Source organism: Loxodonta africana, chromosome 6, assembly GCF_030014295.1.
Source record: "Loxodonta africana isolate mLoxAfr1 chromosome 6, mLoxAfr1.hap2, whole genome shotgun sequence".
Classification (NCBI taxonomy): domain Eukaryota; kingdom Metazoa; phylum Chordata; class Mammalia; order Proboscidea; family Elephantidae; genus Loxodonta; species Loxodonta africana.
Window position 1 is genome coordinate 95,053,994 of NC_087347.1, and position 25,287 is coordinate 95,079,280.

A 25,287-nucleotide genomic window follows, 5' to 3' on the forward strand; every position below is an offset into this window, starting at 1 on the left:
AATAACTTCTTCAGAACAAGCAGACTTTAAGTGTAATTTTTCCTTTTAGTTTCTGGAAGCCACAGTCTCCTAGGTTTCGGGGTAATTTTGGATAGAGAAGGTAACATTCTTTGCATGGAATTCTTTAGGGATATATAATATTGTTGAATTACCATTAGATATAATATTATTTTCAACAAGCACAACAAACAGCAGCTATCATTTATTGAGTAACCACTATGTATTAGACCCTACATTAGGTCTTTTATAAATTATCTTATTTAATCCTTAGAGTATTCATGCCAGGTATGAATTATTATTAGTTAACTAGGTCACATGGTTAGTAAGCTCAAAGAGGTTATGTAATTAATAAGGGTCATGGCGAAAATGTGAACCAGGTTTTTTTTCCATTAGGCAAATGGCAAAGCAATCTATGAATTTTATTTACATAGCACCTTGCATTCCAACAATCCCTCATCACGGTAATTCAATATTTTCATCATTAGTGAGTAATTCTTCAGATTTCCCAATCAAATGAGGTCAAGGCAGTTTAGTTTCCATAATGAAGAGTCTAATTCAGGTTTAGGTTTCCCTCTAGGAAGACAGACCAGGTAGATCAAAACCCTGGTGTGCAGTTTCATTCCATATAAGTTTAGAGCAGTAATTGGTTGCATACAGCCATCCAATTCAACTCCATGAATTTTTCCGCCCCTAAAGTCAAAGGTTTCAGAGATTCTCACATAGGTGGTAGATAAAGGAAATCTTCAGCTGGTAAAGATGAAAGAAGTGTTTAAGAATGCCTACAGTATTCTAAACAACAAACCACTCCAATTGCTTGCAGACTGCACTGGCTTCAAACCAAACAGGGCTCTTCTATTCAGCCGACTTTGTATTAGAAATGATGGTCTTGCCTTGGTATTTGATGGTCAATTTCACATTGTTTCAGCACTGCTTAAAGAAATGCCTTTTGACAATTTATAGAAATCCTGGCTGCAACTCACTACACCATTTTCAGTCAACGAGAAGTGCCAATAGCACAGGGTTGGGCTCTACCAGATAGAATCTAGTTCCTGATCCACATATATTAGAAAGTATTTCAATTTCCTAAGTTTGGATGCCCAACTGCATTAAATCACCACCACCTTCACCCCCAACAGACAAGCCTCATTGCTTTGATCCCAGAGTCCTGATTAACTTATTTCCTTTTATGGAGGGTGGGGGCGGGGAGGGGGAAGGTACCAAGGTAAGCTAAAAACACAAAGAACATAGCATTTTGAGCCAAAGCACCTGGCTCTAGAGCTCAAAACTTTATCCAAGTCCCTTGCCTTCCCTAGTTCTTAACTCTTTTATCTGTAAAATAAGGAATTAGGTAATCTTTAAATTCTCTCCCAGTTCTAAAATCATGATTCTATGACCCACTGTTCTACACAGTACATGTTCTGAGACAGAACGTTCGTTCTCAAGGGGAAAAATATGACAGGTTCTCCTTTACGAAATGGGTATTCTCAGTCAAGCTCCATCACGTATAAATTACACTTGCATTTCTGCAATTTAAAAAAAAAACAAAAAACTCATCCTTAGGGCAGAACTAAGGTTACCAAATAGGGTAGGTACCTGATATTTGTGGAGTCTCTGGGTGGCCCAAATGGTTAAGTGCTAAACTACTGGTCAAAAGGTTAGCAGTTCAAACCCATCCAGAAGTGCCTTGGAAGATAGGCCTAGTGATCTGCTTTTGAAAGATCCCAGCCTTGAAAACTCTATGCAGCAGTTCTACTCTGCATACATGGGGTCTCCTAAAGTAGGAATTGACTGACAGCAACTAACACTACCACTGCCACCTGATACTTGATCTGGTGTTCATTCAACATCACCATTCCGCCTTAGAGACAAACCATCTTATTTTAAGGTGCTGTACAATTATGCCACCCCAATAATAAGAGGGAATGCGATGAGGCTGTACTTGCTTGAGGCAAATCAATCCATGTTGTTGTATGAGAGAAGCTCTCAGAAATAGTGCAGTGACTCCCCAAGTTTATCTTCCCTAAGTAGATTTATACTTTATGGTCCTAAATTTCTGAGATATACGAAGCAGAGACTGAGCGCAATGACAGGGGTCAGGTTGACAGCACTCCAGCGTCTGTCCCTTTCTGGCCCATGTTGTTGTCGTATGCTGTCAAGTTGATTCAAATGCATAGCGACACTATAATGTCAGAGTAGAACTGTCCCACAGGTTTTCCTAGGCTGTAATTTTTATGGGAAAGGAGCCCTGGTGGCACAGTGGTTAAGCACTCAGCTAACTAAAAGATCAGTAGTTCGAACCCATAAGCCCCTCCATGGAAGTAAAGATGTGGCAATCTGCTTACATAAAGATTTATAGCCTTGGAAACCCTATGGAGCATTCTACTCTGTCCTATAGGATCACTATGAGTCAGAATCAACTTGATGTCAGCAGGTTTAGAATCTTTATGGGAGCAGATCCAGGTCTTTTCTCCTGCGGAGTGGCTGGTGGGTTTGAACTGTCAACCTTTCAGTTAGCAGCAGAGCCCTTAACCGTTGTACCACCAGGCCTCTAATGCCAGGAATTGAGGAAAGTAGCCTCAGCTAATCAGCTTGGAGAGCAACAGTGAAAGCTTACAGATGTACCAGGATCTCAGTCTATAGCTACTTGCTGAAGGTTTCTGATTTTCACATGAGACTAGGCAATTATCAAGAACTGCCCATATTCACTGCACCCAAGCAAAGAGTTATATAGCTGTTACGAATACTCCAAATCAAGAATTATCTTTCCTGATCTACTGATTCTTATACAGTGAATAATTCAGGCTCTAACAAAAGTTACCAGCCATCTCAACAACAGTTTTTTAACTAATAATGAATAAAGAAGTTTAATTCTTTTAATACGATTTGCTCACTTTGTAACGTTTCCAAAAGCCTTAGAGCTAAGGTATTAAAGGGTACACTTACCCAATGTGATTGGTTCTTAAAGAAATTTCCAGCTCTCTCAGCACTTGTGTAGATTCTTGAACACGCCGCCTGAATTTCTGTAATTCAAGAAAACATATTCTCACAAAACATATTTTACCAACTTTTTATAATTACAGCTTAATTATAACAAGTTTAACACATGAAAATTAATTTTGCTTCAAAGGTACACTCTCTCATATTTCTTTGGCAAAGCACACATTTTCTCAACATAAATATCAGCTTATGAGATATGACTAGAAGAATTACTTATTTCACATAGTAAGTCTATTTGAGTAAGATTACTGTTTCCTACCCCATATATGCAAGAACATTCACCAACATACCTATGTGGCAGGGTTACCAAGGCCACCCCAGGTTTGAAGATGCGTTTAGGAGGACTCAGCATATAGTTATACTCACAGCCGTAATTTATTACACTGAAGGGACACAAAATAGAATCACGAAAGGGAAAAGGTACATGCAGTAAAGTCTACAGGAAACCAGGCACAAGCTTCCAAGAGTCCTCTCCCAGTGGAGTCACACAAAACAAACTTAATTCCCCCAGCAGCAAATTGTGACAGCGAATGTGAAATGTTTGTACCAGGGAAGGTCATTAGAGACTAAGTGCCCAAGATTTTTATTGGGGGCTGGTCACATAGGCACCCACTGCCAGGAGCATACCAAAACCCCAGACTCCCTGAAGGAAGCAAGTGTGGACTATAAACTGTATCATTTGTGCAAACAGCTTAGGCACACTGAGACATTTTTATCAGGGAATGGTGAGAAAAGTAGCGAAATCGAAGTTCCCAGCTGCCAGCCAAAGACCAATCTAGTAGGCAAGCCTTTCTAAGCATAGCTGTCTCAGGCCTGCTATGTTAACTCTTTTCCACACAACCTAACATGTTCCAAAAATACACATCACAGTTACCTCTGCCCCTTAGTTCTCCCTTGGAAGTTTCTGGAATGCCTTTCCTCACCCCCTTACCTATCAAAATCCCACCTATCCTCCCAGCTGTCCCTCAGGTCTTCTTTCTTCACCAAATTCTTTGATAATAAATACCTTCACCTCTCTATCCTCTGGACTCCATATCATCTCTGAGATACCAAAAGGTTGCATTTCACATCAGTTCTTTTGGAACTCATCTTTCTGCAGAAACATTTATTTGCATGGCTAAAGTCTCAGACCACACTGGAAGAAGGAAATTTGATGTGCAATGCCCTCTAAGAAGAGTTCTATGCTATTTGTGCTACAGACCCAAACCACGTTTATGCTACACTGTTTACAGAAAGGGCTTTTGAGAACTCTGACTCAAGATGTCGGTACCCATCTCCTGCTGCTGCCACAACTGCGGCGGGAACAGAGAGTAACCCAGCTCCAAGTCTCTGATAATGACTCCCATGGCTTGGGAGGAGAGCTTCCAAGGGCAAGAAGGAGGGAGGCTGAGAATAAGGATTCCAGACAATGGGGTAGGGAGAGCCAGGACACAGGGTAGGACCTGATACCCCAGTGAAGACCTGGAATGCTCCATTCAGCATGGACAGGCTCCTGTGACCTTGTTTCCTCTTCTGAAAGTCCCTTATTTCTCTACCAGCTGCTTCTCATCAGGGCCTTGAGGAAGGAAAGTCTCTGTTTCCCCCCAACTCTCACTCCTAAAGACCTTCTAACGTTTTTAGAATCTAGACATAGAGGGATATACCAAAGAAAAATTATCCCTGATGAGATGACAAAAAGAAGGCACTCCCCTCTTTTGTCAAGAAAGGCCTAAGAAAAGGCAGAGTCATCTATAGTTTGGAGGGACATCCAAGCCCAGAGCCCCCTGGGTACTAAGGACACTCACTATAGTACTTCGGATAAAGAGGAGTAGTGCAGGGTAAATGGCTAACAGGTCTTCCCCGTTGCCTCTTTCCTTGGAAATGAAAATTAGGAATGGAATACAAAGGAGTGAATGAGAACAGTTCCACAGCACAGATATGGAAGGGAAGAGAAGGAAAACAATATTTTTCTCTGCCATTTACTAAAAAAAAAGATAAGACCTGTGGCTACACAGCTGAAGCAGCTATTCCCAGCTGTGCTGGCTGCTCTAAAGTGGCCATTCCCATGTCAGAGTCATGAGTCTGGGGCTGTTACGAACTGAACTGTGTCCCTCAAAAAGATACACTGAAGTCCTAATCTTAGGTCCCTGTGAACCTGACTTTGTTTGGAAACAGGGTCTCTGAAGAGGTCATACTAGAGTAAGGTAGGTCCTGATCCTGTGTGACTACTGCCCTTATCAAAGAGGAGAAGAGGCACAGACAAAAGAACAGAGAAGAGATGGCTGTGTTATAATGGAAGCAGAGACTGGAGTCATGCTGCCACAAGCCAACGAATACCTGTTGCAACCAGAAGCTGGGAGATACAATAAAGGATCATCTTTCCTTAGAGCCTTCATGGAGCTACTGGCCCTACAGACACCTTGAATTCAGCATTCTACCTTCTAGAACTGTAAGACAATATATTTGTTGTCTTAAGCCACCCACTCTGTGGGACTTTGTCACAGTAGCCTCAGGAAACTAACAGAGGCTACCTCCACACTTGGCCTTTGAAAACTCTTCCACGTTCTGAGCTACTCAGTCCTGTCTCAATTCACTGAGTTCTGCCCTGTTCGCTGTTGGTCTTTGCCTTTGCTGGTCCCCTAACTCTGCCTTATGCTTCCCAGGGCAAGGCTGTCCCTCAGATATATCGTCAGCCACAAGGGCACCCAGAGTGGCACTGAGGACGTAACAGAGTATAAAAAAGGTCCTGCTGAAGGACTAAGAGATGCATATCACAACAAAATAACTAAAGCAGAACTCCATGCAGCCAACATTTACTTATGTAACTGCATGATAACTGAAGTAAAACTAAATCCCTGCCCCACCCCATGATACTATCTCTGATACTCAACAATCTTCAGCTGGATTCTGGACTAGAGGAAAGAAAGGCTCGTTATCTATGTCTCTAACACATAAATAATGAGTGCTAATAATCTGAACTTCTGCAATGTAATCCGGGACTCTTTAAAACACTTCAAAGAGAAATCGCGTGTTTGTGGGGACCAGTAGAAAGGAACCAGGTAGGATTCATTAGCAGTTCATACCATCCTCACTGTCCTGCCCATTAAAAAGGGGCCCCAGGGATGAGCCCATGGAGGCAGCTGAGCCCAGCAGATCCATACAACAGGTTTCGTTTTACAACGGCAGCAGCAGAGGACCCGACTCCTTTCTTTATGGTCTGTAGCCTTTTCCATGCCAGACATGAGCACATCCCTCAATGCACAGACTAACAGCCCCTGACACTCAGTGAGGAGGCTGCTTTGGCATGTTCTGGTCACAGAGATAACTAATTTAGGCTATTCCTTCCCTGCCCTAGAGGGTTTCATTTTATAACTATTTAGAAGAAAATCTAAATAGAATATGCTTAAGAAACTTCCTTAAAGAGAGAGCAAATTAAGCGTCTTTTATTCAGTTCAAATAAAAGATTGATGAACAAAGTATTCGAGAACTCCAAAGGCAGTTAAAGAAAGAATGCCCAGGCTAGACTGTCTGGCTAAAATTTAAAGCCCTGATTTGAAATCTCTTTTTTTTTCCCCCCCTCCAGCCAAAATACAGCTGAGGATCTTAAACTCATTTTAGCTGCAAGCCATGCCTTATTCCAAACAAAATCTCCTTTTTTCCAGACTCTAAGCCTTACAATTATGTTGGTGGAACAGACTGTGTCCTACTGCCAGCTCCTGACAGAAATCTTACTAAATCAGGGATGGGTGATTCAACATCCATTTTACTTCTTTCTGCACTGAATGATTTATCTTGAAAGATGAGGCACAAACCAAACAAGGCCATTCAGGTGAACACACACGGTCCAGAGCAGTCATTTCAGAAGGAAGGTCAACCCACTCGGCCATCTTTTGTCATAGCTCTTGTTGTTGGTGAGGGAGTAAAATGCTTTCTGAGAAGCTTTTTGGTTGCTGCTTTTTTGTTTGTTTCATTTTCTTTGCCTTAAACCAGAAATAGATGATCCAAAGAAGAAGTGGAACTCTGCCAGGAAGAAGTCCACATCTTTATACTTACGGGGCTTAAGGCCTGGAGTCTAAGAAGCGTTCTCTCGTAGTTTACATTTTTTCTCCTTTCTCTTCAGAATTTGAAAAATGTTGAGCCAGTTGTTTTGGAATGGAATGTATTTCGTTCAAGGGACCAGTGGGAGGCTAAACTGAGATTTCAGTCTTGTGTACAAACATCAGCATTTCCGCCATCCTCAACTGGGAGGGGAAGTAACGTGCCCGATGCTGGTGTCTGAGCTAGCCAGCCCGCAGGCTTACAAGTTTGAGAGTTTCTGAAAATATTCCTAAATACAGTCTTGCTGCCCCTATGTGTACAAGTGTGTCCTCCTTTAACCCTCTCTCATCTGATACATTTGAAGCTGATGCCTCCTTAGGGAAGGAGATTCCCTAATAGGAATTACTAAGCAGTTGTCTCATCATATATGTGCCATGTTGTTGGGGGAAAAATATTACAGTACTTCAACAGACACATTGTTAGATGACAAGACTATGTCATGTTCAAGTCACATCCAGCGTGGAGCTCACTGTGAAAGTCTGCAGTTGATTTTCATTATCACTGCTAGATCTTAGACCCTCTTGTCTATGTGCTAACCATAGAGCAAAGGGCCAGGACATTTCCAAAGGAAATAAGAACCGTTCTCTTTTGCTTGACTTTTTTTCGGAGAAGATGATAGATCGTGAAGGAAAAGGAGAAGATTTAAAAAAGGAAAAAGGGGGGGAAAAAAAGACAAGGGCTCTGAAAACTGGCTAACCAGGAAAAACATGCCTTTCTCTTTTCATGAGTCTCACACTGAAAACAACAGAGAGAATGTAGCTCATATTTTCACTGCAGCCTTGAAAGCAGGAGTTGTGAAAGGTCAACAAAAAACAAGTGCTATCTGGTGACAAGCCTGGTGATGAGCCTCCTTTCCCATCCTGAGCAAGGACGGCGCTGCCCTGAACCATCCCTGGACAGATCAGGGCTGCAGGGCTGTGCCAGGCTACATGGTTTACCACGAGGCATCGGTTTAAACCAATTGTGTGGCTATACAAAGCAGGGCTTGTTTATAAAATTAGAGAAGCAGATGAGAATGGATCAGCTCTTCTCTCCTTACCTTCTTGGCGCCAGGGGCAGGGGTTGGGGTGGGGGGAACTGCTAAAAGCATCAACACAGGATGTGAGCGCACAGCTGGGATGACAAAGCCCCAGTGATTTTTTCAAGGTCTCTGGAAATGCACCAAGCCATGAAAGACAAGCATTCCCTTTGCAAAGCCTGCTTTTCCAGGGGCCTAAACACCTCTGGTTGCTATGAGTCAGTATCGAATCCACAGCAATGGGTCTAGTTTTTTGGTTGGGAAACACCTCTGGAAGGGACTCTCAGCCCTGTGTAACTGGAAATGGCACTGACTCAATAACCATCGGAGGTATGAGACGCCCTTTGTAGGGAAACACATTCAAACGTATCCCTGCGTGAGGAGGATGGCATTTTTGTCTCCTTATGTTGTCAGTCTCCAAAGATGGTTTTCCTGGAGGCTCTGGCAGAGGCTGTCACACAGAGGAAGGAAGGCCTTCCAATGCAAGAGGACTCTGCCTGCAAAGGACAAAGTGACAACAAAGAGTGAAAACAAATCCATCTTACCTTCCTGGTTACAGCTGGATCCAGATAGCCTTTGAGCTTCTGAATGTATGTATGGGGAGGGTTCTTCACCTGGAATCGTTCCTGCAGGGAGCACAAAGTAAAGAGTGTGAAAGCTGTGAAGGTGCAACACAGCCATGCACATTCAAACAAACAAATACTGCATGTCCATAGCCCAAATGCATCCACAGTACACACATGGCCCCACAAATGATCACTGAGGTACTACTAGTGGTGCTGAATCTTTATAGGGGAGATTAAGATCCTCACTTCACATAGGAGATAACTGAGGCTCAGGGACATTCAGTACTTCCCTAAGGTAACAGGGGTACAAGTAGATTTGAGCCCATTTCTGCCCACCTCCAGAGTCTGCAGGGCTTTCTCTATAAAGCACTGCAGTTCTCATTCTACAAATGATGTTTTGCCCAACCTATTTCAGGACCTCTTTTAGCAAGTCTTCAGTCTGCTACATATTCTTTTACGTATCTTCGGTACTGGCAAATCTTTCTCTTTTGAGTATTTTATCATTGAAAATAGCCTTAAGCTGTTCTGAGCCAAAGACTCCACTCAACTTCGATAAAATTAATTTGTTGCAAAACGAGGAGTGAATATATTAAGTGACAAAAACGTAGGAGTGTACGTGTATCTGTGTGTGCACATACATGTATGTGTTACTATTAATGGATTCCTGAGGCAGTTCCAAAAGTATTTCGAGCAATGGCACAGTCATTGGAAAAAACACATAATATATATAACATATATTCAGAGGTGGTATTTAAATGTAGGCGTGCGGTAGGGCTCGAGAATTTGCATTTCTAACAACTTTCGCGCTGATGCTGCTGAGAGAGGGACCACACTTTCAGAAACTCGTATACATGTGTGCCAGGTTTTATAGACCAAAATGACCAAAGCAAGATAGGCAGCAGTAAAATACTAGGTAAAAACCAAATGCCCACAAAGTATAGAACGGATAGGTACTTGCATTATAGTCACACAATGATATACTACGTAACAGTGAAAATGAACATACTACACCTTGTGCTCCTTTATGGACAGATCCTAGAAACCTGATGTTCAGCAAAAAAAAGGAACACATTATTTCATAATACAGAGTTCAAAAACAGGCAGGACTATAATGTTTAGGATGTATAAACCAAACAAATCCAACGTCAAGAGGTTGATTCCGACTCTCAGCGATCCTATAGGACAGAGTAGAACTGCCCCATAGAGTTTCCAAGGAGCAGCTGGTGGATTCGAGCTGCCTTTTGGTTAGCAGCTGAACTCTTAATCACTGTACCACCAAGACTCCTTAGGGTGTACACTTGGATGATAAAACTACACATATACGCACAGTTTACATACACACACACACACGAACCAGACCCCTGGGTGGTACAAATGGTCTGTACTCGACTACTAACCTAAAAGATGGCAACTTAAACCTACCCAGTGGTGCCATGGTACAAAGGCCTGGCAATCTGCTTCTGTAAAGATTACAACCAAGAAAACACTATGGAGTCATTCTACTCTGTAACATACATAACAAACGCACCCACTCACACACATATATATAAACACAGCCAGAATGTTTTATACATACAAAAAAAAAACCGCTGCCGTCGAGTTGATACCGACTCATAGGGACCCTATAGGACAGAGTAGAACTGCCCCATGGAGTTCCCAAGAAGCGCCTGGAGGATTTGAACCACCGACCTCTTGGTTAGCAGCCGTAGCACTTAACCACTACATATATATATATATATATATATGCATGTATGTATGTGTGTATGCGCATGTGTGTGTATGTATATGTATATATGTGTGTGTGTGTATGTATGTATGTGGAAACCCTGTAGTGGTTAAGTGCTACGGCTGCTAAACAAAAGGTCGACAGCTCGAATCCACCAGGCACTCCTCGGAAATTCTATGGGGCAGTTCTACTCTGTCCTACAGAGTCGCTATGAGTTGGAATCAACTTGATAGCAACATGTTTGGTTTGTTTTTTTTGGTATGTGTGTACGCATACACGGAGCCCTGGTGGCACTAGGGTTAAGTGCTTGGCTGCTAACTAAAAGGTTGGTGGTTTGAATCCAGCAGCTCCCCAGGAGAAAAGACCTGACAATCTGCTCCAGTAAAGATCACAGCCCAGAAAACCCTATGGGACAGTTCTACTGTGTCACATGGGGTCACTGTGAGCTAAAAATCGACCTGACAGCACTCGACAACAACATGTGTGTGTGTTTGTCTCTGTATATATATATATGTGTGTGTGTGTGTGTGTACATGTTATTTTTTAAGCAAATGATTAGCATAAAAGTCAGGGTGGAGGTTTGAATTGGGGGAAGGGCAGTAATCATGATGGGAAATACAGAGTGCCCCCAAGAGCCTGGCAGTGTTCTATTTCTTGACCTGAGTAGTATGTAGTTAATCAGGTGATCGTTTTATACTTAATCATATTATAAATTGGCTTCAAGACCTTTTATGTATACATGTTATATACGTTACAGACAAAAAATTTTAAGTTAGGAAGAATGAAGAAAACCAAAGGCACAAGGGAATCATCAGTCCAAGAGACTAATGGACCACAACTACCACAGCCTCCACCAAACTTGAGTCCAGCACGGTGCCTGGCTACCACCACTGACTGCTCTGACAGGGATCACAATAGAGGGTCCAGACAGGGCTTGCGAAAAATGTAGAACAAAATTTTAACTCACCAAAAAAAAAAAAAAAAGACCAGACTTAACTGGTCTGACAGACTGGAAACACCCTGAGAATATGGTCCCTAGCCACCCTTTCAGCTCAGTAATGAAGTCACTCCTGAGGTTCACCCTTCAACCAAAGATTAGACAAGCCCATAATAAAATGAGACTAAATGGGCACACCAGCCCAGGGCAAGGATGAGAAGGCAGGAGGGGACAGGAAAGCTGGTAATGGGAAACCGAAGGTCAAAAAGCAAAGAGTGCTGATGTCTGTCATGAGGCAGGCAACAAATATCACAAAACGACACATACGTTAACTGTTTAATGAGAAGCTAGTTTGCTCTGCAAGCCTTCATCTAAAGTACAATTAAAAAAAAAAAAAATCTTAAGATAAAAAGCTCTAAAAGGAAAAACAAAGATTCTCTATGGAATCAGGATATTCTTATCAAGTTCTTTTCTATCTACAGCCAAAACATGTTATCCTAGTAATTAATTCTTTTTAATCTGCTAATTGTTTTCTCCACAATGGAATTTTTCGGTATTTCACAACTACTGACTATTGGCCAGTGTGTTTAAGCATTTGTTGACACATATAAACTTATATTTCTCCTACACAGGGAACCACAACATTCTTCCTGGTGCACTCAAGTTCTGTTCACTTACAGATTTAGAAATACAAAAGAGCATCTTACTATTACGGAAAAGATCATATTATTACCAAAAATATATATTTTATTTTTATTACTTTAAAACAGAGGAAGTTCTTTGCAGTGAGACACGCATCAATATTTCTCTTTAGATACATAAGTGATCGGGGTGAATTTTCAGTACATAAATTATATCTCAATAAAGTTATTAAAAATGGTCACCATATTGTTGCTAATCGTTCTTCCAAATTTCTATCCTGAGAGCAGTTTCAAATTTGATTCACAAGTATTCAACAGCTCCAGGGCCATCACTGTGTCTATGTATAAAATCCTATTTTTTTAATCACCACTTCGCCATAGGATCAGAGAGGATTCCTACTGCCATGGAGCTGTAGCAATAGCCCAGTTGAGGACTAAAATAATTGCACAAAGCTCTGAAAAATGAACTGATAAGCTACCTAGAAACTAGTCATTATTTCCAACCTTATGTATGGCAACAGTTGATATCAGAGAGATATTAGAATACAAGTAAAATTTATACTTCTCAATAATAGTTCCAAATATCCAAATTCTTAAAAATCCTATAATCACTTTATGACCAGTGACAACTCAAACTGTGCTCCCCTCTGCTATAGTACACATCACCCTCCTCTAAATATGAGGTCCCTAACTCACAAAGCTCACCAAGCGCAAGGAACAGTAACTGTCGCTAGCTAATGCATGATTTGCTTGAGACCTGTAATCTGAACCTATGGACAGTTGCTGAGAGGCTTCGAATCTTTTGTTCTTTTTAGGCAATGACCTCACAAGAGAAAAACTTACTTATTCCTTTAAAATAACAAAAACTAGCCAAGTAGTAAATGGAACACATTGACCTTCTCTCAATCAGTGAATCCCAGTTATGACAGTCAATAAATGGAGCTTTCTCTGTTCCCTACTTGACAGTGTAACAGCATGGTAACTCAGAAGGACTTCCTTAAATACACACATATTTACTGGCCCTGTGGATTGGATTTTTTTTTTTTTTTTTTTTTTTTTTTAGGATTTGAAATTATGGACAAGATCTAAATTTAATAAACTTGCGATTTTTCAAATGTGCTTACCCTTTGCTGTTGTGTCTCCTCAATTCTTTGAGTAATTTACTAATTGTATTTCCAACAAAGAGAAAGTGAAGAAACCTGAACCCTTAAAACACAGTAGGCCCACACCGCAGCTACGTCTTGGAAAACTTGGCCTACATCCAGCAGTCCAAATAAAATCATTTTGGAAAAAGAACACGAAGTCCCAATTACTTTTCTAAAACTTGAGGTTTTTTTGTCTAATCTCAAATGAAGCTACTGTTTGAGTTATAAAACCAGCACCCGACTCACCAAACCTTTTATTTTTGTCTTCTATGTGACTACTTGGGCAATAGAAACATTTTGGGGAATACTTTGGACATTTTAGCATCTTACTAAAACACATTTATTTTTAAAGGTTTTGGGTGGATTATAAGCATCATATTTGTTACAGATTGAACTGTGTCCCCCCAAAATGTGTATCAACTTGGCTAGGCCATGATTCCCAGTATTGTGTAGTTGTCCACCATTTTATCATCTGATGTGATTATCCTATATGTTGTAAATCCCAACCTCTACGATGTTAATGAGACAGGATTAGAGGCAGTTATGTTAATGAAGCTGGATGCAATCTACAGGATTAGTTTGTATCTTGAGTCAATAAAAGAGAGAAGGAAGAAGAGAGACATGGGGATCTCATACCATTGAGAAAGAAGCACTGGGAGCAGAGCACATCTTTTGGACGCGGGGTCCCTGTGCTGAGAAGCTCCTACACCAGGGGAGGATTGATGACAAGGACCTTCCCCCAGAACCAACAGATAAAGTATTGCCTGGAAGCTGGCGCCCTGCATTCGGACTTCTAGTCTCCTAGACTGTGAGAGAATAAATTCCTCTTTGTTAAAGCCATCCACTTGTGGTATTTCTGTTAGAGAAGTACTAGATAACTAAGACAATATTCATTTAATAAACATTTTCCTTTAACTATCAGAATTTTAGATTTTGCACTGAAACGTAAAATTGCCTTTGGCTGGCACAATTTTCCATCAGCCTCGCTTCCACACGGTATTTTTTCAACGACTATCAACTTGCTCAACCCTATTGATATGAGTAGCTTAATTAAGTTTTCAACTTAAATTACATTATATACAAATATTCTTACAGATTAAAAAAAAATTTTTAATCATGGTCATTTGTCAGCATGAATTGTTGGGCCATTTGAAAGAGTTCAATATACAAATGTCCTTCAAATGTCTAATTGAGTGGTATCACCACCACTATGACCTCCTGTCATTTGTTTGTTTGTGCCATCAAACTTTCTTCATAAAATGTTTCAGGATAGGAAACACCAATTTCCTGGGGGTTTTAATTGTTTCCCATAAATATTCAAAGAAAAATCTCAAAGCCATGAACATTCAAGTACACTAGACCCTACAAAAGGGGCCCTGGTGGCACAAATTGTTAAGCTCTTGGCTGCTAACCGAAAGGTTGGCAGTTCAAACCCATCCAGTGGCTCCACAAGAGGAAGACCTGGCAATCTGCTTCAGTAACAATTACACCCTAAAGAACCCTATGGGACAGGCCTACACTGTGGGATGAGGTCGCTATGAGTTGAAATGGACTCACTAGCACTCAACAACAACAGATCCTACAAACTGCACTGAGAGGGACGTGGAAGGGAAGACGGGGAAACAAATCTTAGGTACACAGGATCAGTAACTTTGTCTTGTTTGCAAAATATTTTACTTTAATAATTTAGGGTGTTAGAAATTCAATTTCTACTCAGTACATCTCTCTGGTTATAAACAGAAAATTTCTTCACTGCAAAAAGTGACTTCATTCATGCAAGCCTAGGAATGTAATTACCTTTTCATCTGGGGCAATGCTTTTTGTGTCTCGAAGATTATTAATTTACCTTTTAATGACACTTTACAGCTTACCATGTTCTTCAGACCACTCAGTTCATTCAAAACTTCCTTCTATCTGGCAGGTAGGTACTATTTCTGCTTTATTGGTGGTGGAGTTGGAGCCCCGGGATTAAATCACTTGCCTAAAATCATATATCTCTGTAACTAGCAGATTAAGGATTCAAATTCAGGTTTTAGGGTTCTCTGACCCTTGGTTTTTTGGGGTTATTTTTTTGTTTGTTTGTTTGTTTTCACTACACTTATAAATGTGCCCATCTTGAATTTAACAGAGTACATGTTTTTAAAAGGGTGAAAACATGTTCTATTTATCTTTGAGTCCTAGTACGCACAAACTAGTATGTTATGTATCCATATTCAAAAAAATTACGTAGTATTTATGTTCAAAAAATTAAACTTCTTTTAAATGCCATATATAAGTCACCTTCCTCATAAATTAAGGGTAATTTTTTAAAGTTTAAAAGTACATAAGGAGATGTAAACACCCTATACAGACATACACCGGGTGGGTTCAGCGCCAGATGTAAGTCAGACAAACTTAGGGTACTCCATGTTATAGTTAAAGTGCATTTGCTGACAAGCCTGTGTTGTGTCTCTATGGCTCTGAAACCATTTAATACCTTTCATAATTATGCATTCCTCATTAACACACTTCACTAAGGCTTATGCTTCCCTGTCACCAGGAAGGTTAGAGAACCTACACAGAAGTCTGGCCTGCGGATATGAAAATGACAAAGCATCTACTGGACTCAATGATTAAAGTTCGAGTCTACTGCATCCTGGATTTGAACACCAGGTCATTCTTAAATGGAACTAAACGAAGTGACTGTGACAACGGTATTCTGAGTTGATGAGGTAACTTACAGTAAAGGGAACTCGCCAGTTACGCTACAACATGACCTTTCCTATCAGACACAGATAGGTGCCTTAGATTCTTCCTCATCAGCCAAACTGTTTCTTTGCTCCCCCCTCCACGTCCCCTTTCTCCACCAAAATCTGATGACGTTTGTCACTGAAAGCCTTGTCGCATGCAAGTTTGGAACTGGACACTTGTCTAGCAAAAAAGACTTCTAAAGCCTTTACATCCTCTCTATTCATGTGTATAATTACATGAGAAATTACTTAATTGAGGTTAACTGCTGTTAGCTAGACTCACAACAAGCATGTTATAAGCATTTCTGTTCCATAAATCATATTTGGATACGCAGCTCCACAAGCAAACAGAATTCCATTCAAGTCCATCTTATCCCTTAATATTCCCAAGGTTTAAGGAAAGAAATTTTAATGAGACATCTGAGAAGAGAGGACACCTCTGGGAAGTGAATGGCTGTCAAGCACACATTCGGCTGAGTTTCTTTCTCTGTTTGACATGGCCACAGGGTCACTGGCTGGCTCTATTTCAGCAGATTATTAGCGGAGCTACGTAAGCTGCTTCAACATGCTTAAGGATGAACTAGATGTCACCATCATTATACCATTATTGTTACTCTGATCTTGTAATATTTACTTTAGAGAGTAAAAACTTAAAGGGCCTTTGCTTTTGTGCACACAAACTCTCTACACTTGAATGTTTTTCTTCCTAGAAGCTGGAAGTAGTTGGGCTTCCTTTCCAAACGCTGAATAAGCAACCTGTAGTCTTCAAATGAGCCATAATTGAAACCAGCATCATTGCTATTAGGAAGCACTAATTCGCAGGGCTTAGCATGGTGCTAGGAACCCTTGGTGGCGCAGTGGTTAATACCTTGGCTGCTAACCAAAAGGTCAGTGGTTCAAACTCACCAGCTGCTCTGAAGGAGAAAGATGTGGTAGTCTGCTTCTGTAAAGATTTTACAACCTTGGAAACCCTATGGGGCAGCTCTATCAACTCCACAGAATGTTTTTGTTTCTTTTTTTTGAGCATGATGCTAAGTGCTCTTCAAAGTTACAGTGACAGGAAGAAACCATGTCCTCAAGAGTTTTTCTTCTAAGGTGGATAATGCGACCACAGATAGACTGGGAGAAGCAATGATAAAAATAATACATAACAGTAATATTGTATATAGGCGGAAAAGATTTAAACAGCATAAGAGAGGCCAAGAATCACACACTTGGGGCCAAGAGTATAGACTAGAATCATGGTTCCCCAGAAGGAGTGAACAGAACAAGCCATAACAACTCAGCTCTCGCAGGACTAACTATACAAATGGAATGCAGTTCACACAAACAGAACTGAATTTCTCCAAGGAACTGAGAGAGCACCAATATCCCCAAGGAAAACCCTATTCCTCGTTTTCCCAAAATAATAAAAACAAATCCTGAAATTTCAGACGGGATGCCTTACCTACAGACAGTATGTGTATGAGTGTGTTGGAAATGGTAAGAAAGAATGTGACAATTTAGAGAAATGGAGGCAAAAGAATAACATGTTACCTATTTACTAAAATGGGTGGCCCGGAAGACAAGTTCAAATGGGATTCTAATTTTCTTTGACAACTTCTAGAGGAAGCTAGTACCAGCTATGCTACTATTTAGAAAGTTCCCTGTGGTCTGTACTAGGTGAAAACACTTTGCTAAGCAAGTCCCTGCCTCTGAACATCTTAAAACTTGCTATCATGTTTAGGTCCCCTTGGCCCCCAGGCATTAACATGAAAAATACCTGTTTTGTTGGGGTGTTTTTTTTGGGGGGGGTCATTTTACTCATCTAGAACACATTATGCCAGACACTGTGGAAAAAGCACAAGAACCCCACAAATTCAGTTCCAAAGCATTAAGTCTCATATGAGATACGGCAGACATAACCATAGTGCAAAGCAGAATAAGATAAGAGCCATATGTGATCCTCTGTAAGTTCAAAGAAAGGCGAGGCTCTTTCTAGCTGAGATGATCAAAGGAACCACCCTGGAGAAAGTGGCTTTTGAATTGAATTTCGAAGGACAGGCAGGGTTTAGATATCCAGGGATGGTGTGAGAAGCCGGAGATAGACACTTCCAGATGGGGGAACATGGGGACAAAGACAGAGGAGTATGGGCCGTGTGCTGGTAACTTCAAGGGGTTTAAGCTGGTCTCCGGTAATAGGGTTTATGAATGGTGATGACAGGACCTAAGCAGTAAGCTGGAACCAATAATGGCATATCTCAAATAATAAGCTAGAGTATAACAGACAACAGGGAAACAACAAAAGGTTTTGAACATTGAAAGAAGATATGGTTAACACGGCATAACTCTCCTTTTTCATTTCTAACTTTGAAAGTTGGCCATTTCTGCACTAGACTAGACAGGAAAAATCAGGATGTCAGAGTCATTCCACAGGCATAGTTTCTTGGAGAGCCTTAAAGCATTCCTCAGCTCTGAATATGAAATCAAACTCCTGGTCAAGAAGAAGAGGACAGCTTCCCAAGTGTTCCATTTCAGCTCTAAGACTGAAAATAACTTTTCATGAGACTTTTCTAAATAACTTCCTTTTATTTAGACTAGCAAGAGTTTCTTCTTTTTCAACAGGTCTTTCTTAATCAAAACATCCTATATTTTCTAATAGGTAAAATTAATTAAGCTTCTGTAACCCTACTCATAGCTTCACTGTTTTTCCAAATCAGAAAAGTGCTTTTAGTTGTGAGGAAGGAGCTCATACTAATAAAGTGTTTTGTTTGTTTGTTTTTATTTTACTATCGCATGTTGTTTTAAGCAAAGACTGAACCTACATTATTTGGCACATACACACATGAACACACAAAAAAACTGTTGCCATAGAGTCAATTCCAACTCATAGAGACCCTACAGGACAGAGCAGAACTGTCCCATAGAATTCCCAGGGAGCGGCTAGTGGGTTCAAACTGCCGACCTTTTGATTAGCAGCCACAGCACTTAACCACCGCACCACCAGGGCTTCATTTGCAACACAGCAAGCAGTACTGAATAAGAAACTGTTGTTGCTGTTATTATTGAGGACTGGATGGAGGGATGGAAGCTTGTACCAGAAAAATTTTAAGATTATCTTCAAATTCTTTGCTCTCTTCCCTCCAGTCAAGGCTTTTCTTTAAGATTAGTGTTTTTGTTGTTATTGTTTGTTTCTTTGTTAAGTATGGACTACGAGGACCTGCATCTAAATCAAATGCAAATTCCTGACCCTACCCTAATCCACCAAGGACCTTAAAAAAAAAAAAACCGCTGGAGTTGATTCTGACTCATGGTGACTCTACAGGACAGAGCAGAACTGCCCCAAAGGGTTTCCAAGGAGTGCCTGGTGGATTCCAACTGCAGATAAGCCACCAGAGGACCTAGGGATCTGCACATTCTTAAATCCTCAAGTGAAGTCTTCTGTACACTAAAGCCTATTATACATTGCTTTAGGTATTTCCTACTTTTGATAACTGATCCCTTTCTTTATTAAATCTACAAATAAACTGTACATATCCTTGGTAAGCAAAAGACTTAGCAATATTTTCAGTTATATTTATATATACAAAATTACATTATAAAACTACAGTTACTTTCTTATAACTATGTAATTTTGCAAAATCCTTGGACAGTACTCTTCCTATGAAAATACAAGAGATACTGAGACAGACAGGGTTAACTGTGAACAAAAGAGGTGTTAAAAGATTACCATCTAGAAGTTGGGTAAACAGGAACCCACCCTGTCAACATGAGATAAAATTGAAGCAACCCAAGAATTACTACCTCCTTCTTAGTGTTTTTCTAGTCTCCTCCTCCTTTACAGGCTCCATGTGCAGAAGAACAAAGTATGACCGCTGTTTAACCTTCCTTAGCCCTCCAAAGATGGCGATGTAGTGCCAAAGATCAAGTGCTCTTGTGCTATATCCCATAATAAGTGATGCCAAGGGCTGCTGAGAGGACTCCATCTTGAATATCAGTGGGTTCCACCTTAGATTCCAGATGCGGACACAACCTAATTAACATACAGAGCCATTCTAACATACACACTCCCCCCTTGAAAGAAGCCCACTAAATATTCATTACTCTATTGTCTCCACCAAACCCATATAAGCCCTAGCCTTGCTTCCCTTTTTGAGTCAGTCTTTTGGAGAGGCTTAGATCCCCGCTGACACCTTTTGCTTGACTCAAGCAAAATAAAGCTTGCTGAAGATAAAAGTTTGTCTTTCGCATGTATTCTTACTTGGAAAAAGACAAGGACCCTTTATGTCAGATTGGCAATTGGTAATAATATGAACACTTTTTGTTTCTTCATCTGAAAAATAGGATCATAGTCCAGGTACTTTCCTTGGGGATGGCTTTTAAGCAAGAACAATGTCCTAAAGATCTCTAAAAGTCTCAGAGATAATCATGTATCATATAAATAAAACATGCGGGAGGGGAGGGAGAGTGTAACAGAATTTGATTCTGAATAGACAAACAGATGAAAAAAAGGACAAAATGAGCCTTAAATTGTAGGGACCATTAGGTATTTCAAGATTTTAATAAGAGCACTAGTATTTTTTCAATCACTCAAGAGTCTGCAAGAGTGACAAGCTCCTATTTTAAGGATCAAGTTCCTAACTATGGTTATACTGACTGGATTCTCTGAAGCTTCATTTGCCTAAATTCAAACACTGTGCAAATACATGGGTATAATTTTCAGAATTTCACTTGGTGCTTGCTGAATTCAACTGAACTGCAATATTTATTAAGGGCATAATTTATGTCAGTGAGACTTCAAAGCGGATAGAATGGGAAGAGATGGAAAAGGAAGCTGCGTTCCACCGAAGTCAGCAAGTGCCTGATGCATGCAACCTGTGAAGAGAACCTTTTTATGAACAACTGAAAAGAGGGAAATCATCAGATCTTAATCATGCCCTCACTATTTGCTTTCATTTATTTTAGGCATAAACTCAGAATACTACTTTTAGCATACTTATTCAATCTGTATGTTGAGCAAATAATCCAAGAAGCTGGACTATATGAAGAACACAGTACCAGGACTGGAGGAAGACTCATTAACAACCTGTGTTATGCAGATGACACAACCTTGCCTGATGAAAATGAAGAGGAAGTAAAGAGGACTTGAAGCACTTACTGATGAAAATCAAAGAATATAGCCTTCAGTATGGGTTACACCTCAACGTAAAAGAAAACAAAAATCCTCACAACTGGACCAATAATCAACACCATGATAAACAAAGACTGAAATTGCCAAGGATTTCAGTTTACTTGGATCCACAATCAATGCCCATAGAAGCAGCAGTCAAGAAATCAAACAACACATTGCACTGGGCAAATCTGTGGCAAAAGACCTCTTTAAAGGGTTAAAAAGCAAAGATGTCACTTTAAGGACTAAGGTGCACCTCACCCAAGCCATGGTGTTTTCAGTCACCTCATATCTATGTGAAAGCTGGACAATGAATAAGAAAGATTGAAGAATTCATGCCTTTGAATTATGGTGTTAGTGAAGAATACTGAATATAGCACGGACTGCCAAAAGAACGAACAAATATGTCTTGGAAGGAGTACAGCCAGAACGCCCCTTAGAAGCAAGGATGGCAAGATTTCGTCTCACATATTTTAGACATGTTATCAGGAGGGACCAGTCCCAGGAGAAGGACATCATGTTTGGTAAAGTAGAGGGTCAGTGAAAAAGAGGAAAACCCTAACGAGATGGACTGATGCTAGTGGCTGCAACAATAGGCTCAAGCATAACAATGATTCTAAGGATGGTGCAGGACCAGGCACTGTTTCATTCTACTGTACACAGGGTCGCCAGAGTCAGAACCAACTCAACAGAACCTAATGGCAACAATTTAAAAGACAGTAATCAAAACAGTGAGTTACTGGCACAAAGTTAAAAACACAGATCAGTAGGACAAAAATAGGCCCACATATATATGGTCAACTGGTTTTGGTTTTAGATGCCAAGGTTGTTCAAAGAAAAGAGAGCAGTCTGTTCAACAATGGTGCTGAAACAGTTGGATACCCAAAGGAGAAACAGTGAATCTAAACTCTTACCTCACTCTATATACCAAAATTAACTCAAAATAGATCATAGACTTAATAAACATAAGACCCAAAATTATAAACTTTCTAGAAGAAAACACAGGAGATAATCTTTGTGACCTGAGGCTAAGCAAAGATTTCTTAGCTAAGACACAAAATGTAGGAGCCACTTAAAAAGAATAAAAGAAATTCCGCTTCAACAAAAAAACCTTTTGTTCTTTGAAAGTCAATGTTATGAATATGAAAAGATAAGAGAGACTAGAAGAAAATATTTGTAAGACATATATCGGATAAACACTTCAGTCTAGGATATACTTTTTAAAAACATTTTAAAACTAGGCAATTTTTCAAATTAGGCAAATGAATTGGATGCATCCTTCAACAAAAGATACATAAATGGCAAACAAGCACATAAAAAGATGCTCAACATCACCAGTCATTAGGGAAATGCAAATTAACACCAAAGTGAAATATCATTATATGCCCATAAATATGGCTAAAACTAAAAAGGTGGACAATGCCAAACGTTGGTGAGAATGTAGAGCAACTGGAACTCTATTCCACTGCTGGTGGGGATGGCAAATGGTCCAGGCACTTTGGAAAACACAACAGGTGGATTTTACTGTATGTAAATGACACCTTAATAAGGGTGATTTAAAAAAAAAAAAAAGTATCTCAAAGTAATTTCTTTAAATTCATTTTATTTGTTTACTCTGTTACTGAGCACAGCTCTTTTTAGAAAGCTTATCTTAGTTTGTTGGTTTCATTTGCCCTAATTAAGAAAGCCACCAGTGACAAGCCAAAAACACAACTCTGTTAATACCTGAAATACAGCAGCTGAGGGGTACTGTAAACCTCTTAGCTTCATAATTTCTAAAATATTTTTATCATAACTCTAAAGAATAAAATATTATGAGAATTGTTCCAAATACACCTTCATACTCCAAACCATTGCCATATCTTCATTGCCACTTCATGAGATTTGCTTAATCTGCCATATTGATTCAGTCCTCCCTCACCCCACCCCACCCCAAAGCATGCACATTCCAGTCTCCCAGATATATAAATATCCACTTTCTAAAACGTAAATACAAAAGTAATGTCTGACAGCCTGAGAATCTAAATCTCAAACCCAAGCTCCAGTTGAGTATTTTAATCACTTCTCCTTAGATCTTCCCATCATAATTTCCAGTTTAACATAATAAACACATACACCTTCTAATCCGTCTTATATCTTTCCTCAAATCCTCAGATTACAAGATTAAGCAAACAATACTTGCAATCTTTGATCCACCCGGTGACAACTAATCATTAAATCAAGCTTTCAGACAACACCTGATGAAGATGAGTTCCAAGGGAGGTAGGGAATAGGTCTTTCTAAATTGGTCCCTGCTGAGGACATTCTTCTGGCTGTGACAGACATAATAAGCACAATACCCAGACTATCAGGAGTGTCCATTTTACACAGTTTAAGATAGACTTAGAAAATTATATCAGAAAATACCAGTACATACACCAATAGCCAAGTGGTTGTGTCAACGTGATTGTAAAGAGAACTAGCAGTGGCAGTATAATAAAGGTATTTCTAGTGCCTGAAGATGCTGCTGCAAGCCTTGGTCTTATCCATAGCTAGTATCCACCATGTCGATGTAGAAGACACACCATCTATACACAGTCAGCTGTCCATTGATTACAAAATCCTCATCACGTTTCTAACTCTTGGCCTCCTGTCGCCCTGTCCTGCCCGACATCTATAGAATAGTATCCACAGGAAATGAAAACCAACAGAATGTTTTACTAGTACGGTACAGATAAAGACCGTTGACACTTCAATTTTCTCAAAAACTTGAGAAAATAACTTTTGAATGTTCATCAAAATATGTAGTGAATGCTACAGATAACAAGGATAGAGGGTGTGGGCTAAGAGCTCTCTATGATTCTATAATTTACATTTAAGATGGTGTTTTTTTTTTCCAAGCTCTTCTTTTGAAAAATTCACCATTATGTTTCCTGAAGCACTAGTTACAGTAACTAGCATGTCACTCTTTCCAGTACCCAAAATCCACTGCCGCCCAGTTGATTACGACTCATGACGACCCAGAGGGTTTCCGAGGCTGTAAATCTCTACAAAAGCAGACTGCCACATCTTTCCCCCGAGGAGCAGTGGTGATTGCGAACCACCGACCTTTCGGTTAGCAGTCAACTGCTTTAAGTACCGTGCTACCACGGCTCCCTTTTCACAGTACATTCTCAGTAAATCATTTAACTGATTGATGGTGAGGAAGCCACAATCACATGGTGATCCAGGTCATCCCCTGGCAATTTTTTTTAAAAAGGTATCTATTCCAAGCCACTATGGTTTTTTTTTTTTTTTTTTTGGGGGGGGGGACATAAAAATTTTCAAAATCAGGCATAAGAAAACCTCAGTTTTAGTGCCAATTCAATCACGTGCTGGATAGCATCTAGAAAGGCATGTGACTTTCCTTTTTTGTGAAAGATGAACAAAAACAGCCTCGCACAGCGAAGATTATGAGTAAATGTCGTAGAGTTAAAAGCAATGTAAAGTTGTATTTATTTTACCTAGTACAAATTCTTAGCGAATACTCTTTAACGTTGTTATTAGTTGCCTTCGAGAGTGGATTCTGACTCACAGTAACCCCGTGTGTGCAGAGTAGAAGTGCTCCTTATGGTTTTCAAGGTTACGACCTTTTGCAAACAAATTGCTAGTCCTGTCTTCCAAGGCGCTACTGGGTGGGTTCAGTCAACCTTTTGGTTAGTAGCCCAGCACTTAACCATTTGTGCCATCCAGGGACTCCAATAACACCTTACTAAACCACTTAAATTTGCTTAGTAAACATTTTCTAAAAGATAATGTCAGAGGTCAACCTCAATCTAGCCCGTGGACCTTAAACTGGTGATTTGAGTCTCCATTTCCTTTAATAGCATCCCCCCAGGTACAAAAGATATTCATACATTGAAGTTTAATAAACTTCACACAACATAACCAAGTTGTCTAAGCCTGCGGGCAATTATGTAGTTGGTGGGGGGGGGGGCGTCCTACAATTCCATTTGTATTACCAGGCAGGAAGGCAGGCAATGTGATGTTCATTTTGGCAAAAGATAGCCTAAAAGCTTCAAACCTGACTGAGCCCAGGGCTCAGCACTTTTGACAGGGTATTTATATCAAGCTGCCAAAAAGAATTAGTATAAAAAGGTACAATTTTTTTCCCCCCTTCATTAGATTAGCTTCTCTCCTTTGCCTTTCCCCAGCCCCAACTATGCTGTGGTATACGTCAGCATCTTCCTTCCACACTACAAAACTACATGCCAAAGGGAGCCTCTACAAGAGGAAAGATGTACCGTAAACTCACTTCTAGATTCAGAATCAATTTTCCAGGGC

The 25,287-nt window shown here is 40.1% G+C and overlaps 1 protein-coding gene across 6 annotated transcripts in view; it reads right to left on the reverse strand.

Annotated features, from left to right (window-relative positions):
- FMNL2 (formin like 2) overlaps positions 1-25,287 on the reverse strand; it is a 349,026-nt gene that overhangs the window by 109,234 nt on the left and 214,505 nt on the right. For all 6 annotated transcript variants that reach the window (XM_003406014.3, XM_010586319.3, XM_010586318.3 and 3 more), the window contains exons 3-4: positions 8,638-8,718; positions 2,944-3,020 (exon numbers count right to left, since the gene is read on the reverse strand). In XM_003406014.3, coding sequence (XP_003406062.1) covers positions 2,944-3,020; positions 8,638-8,718 — 158 coding nt within the window. The remainder of the gene's footprint in view (positions 1-2,943; positions 3,021-8,637; positions 8,719-25,287) is intronic.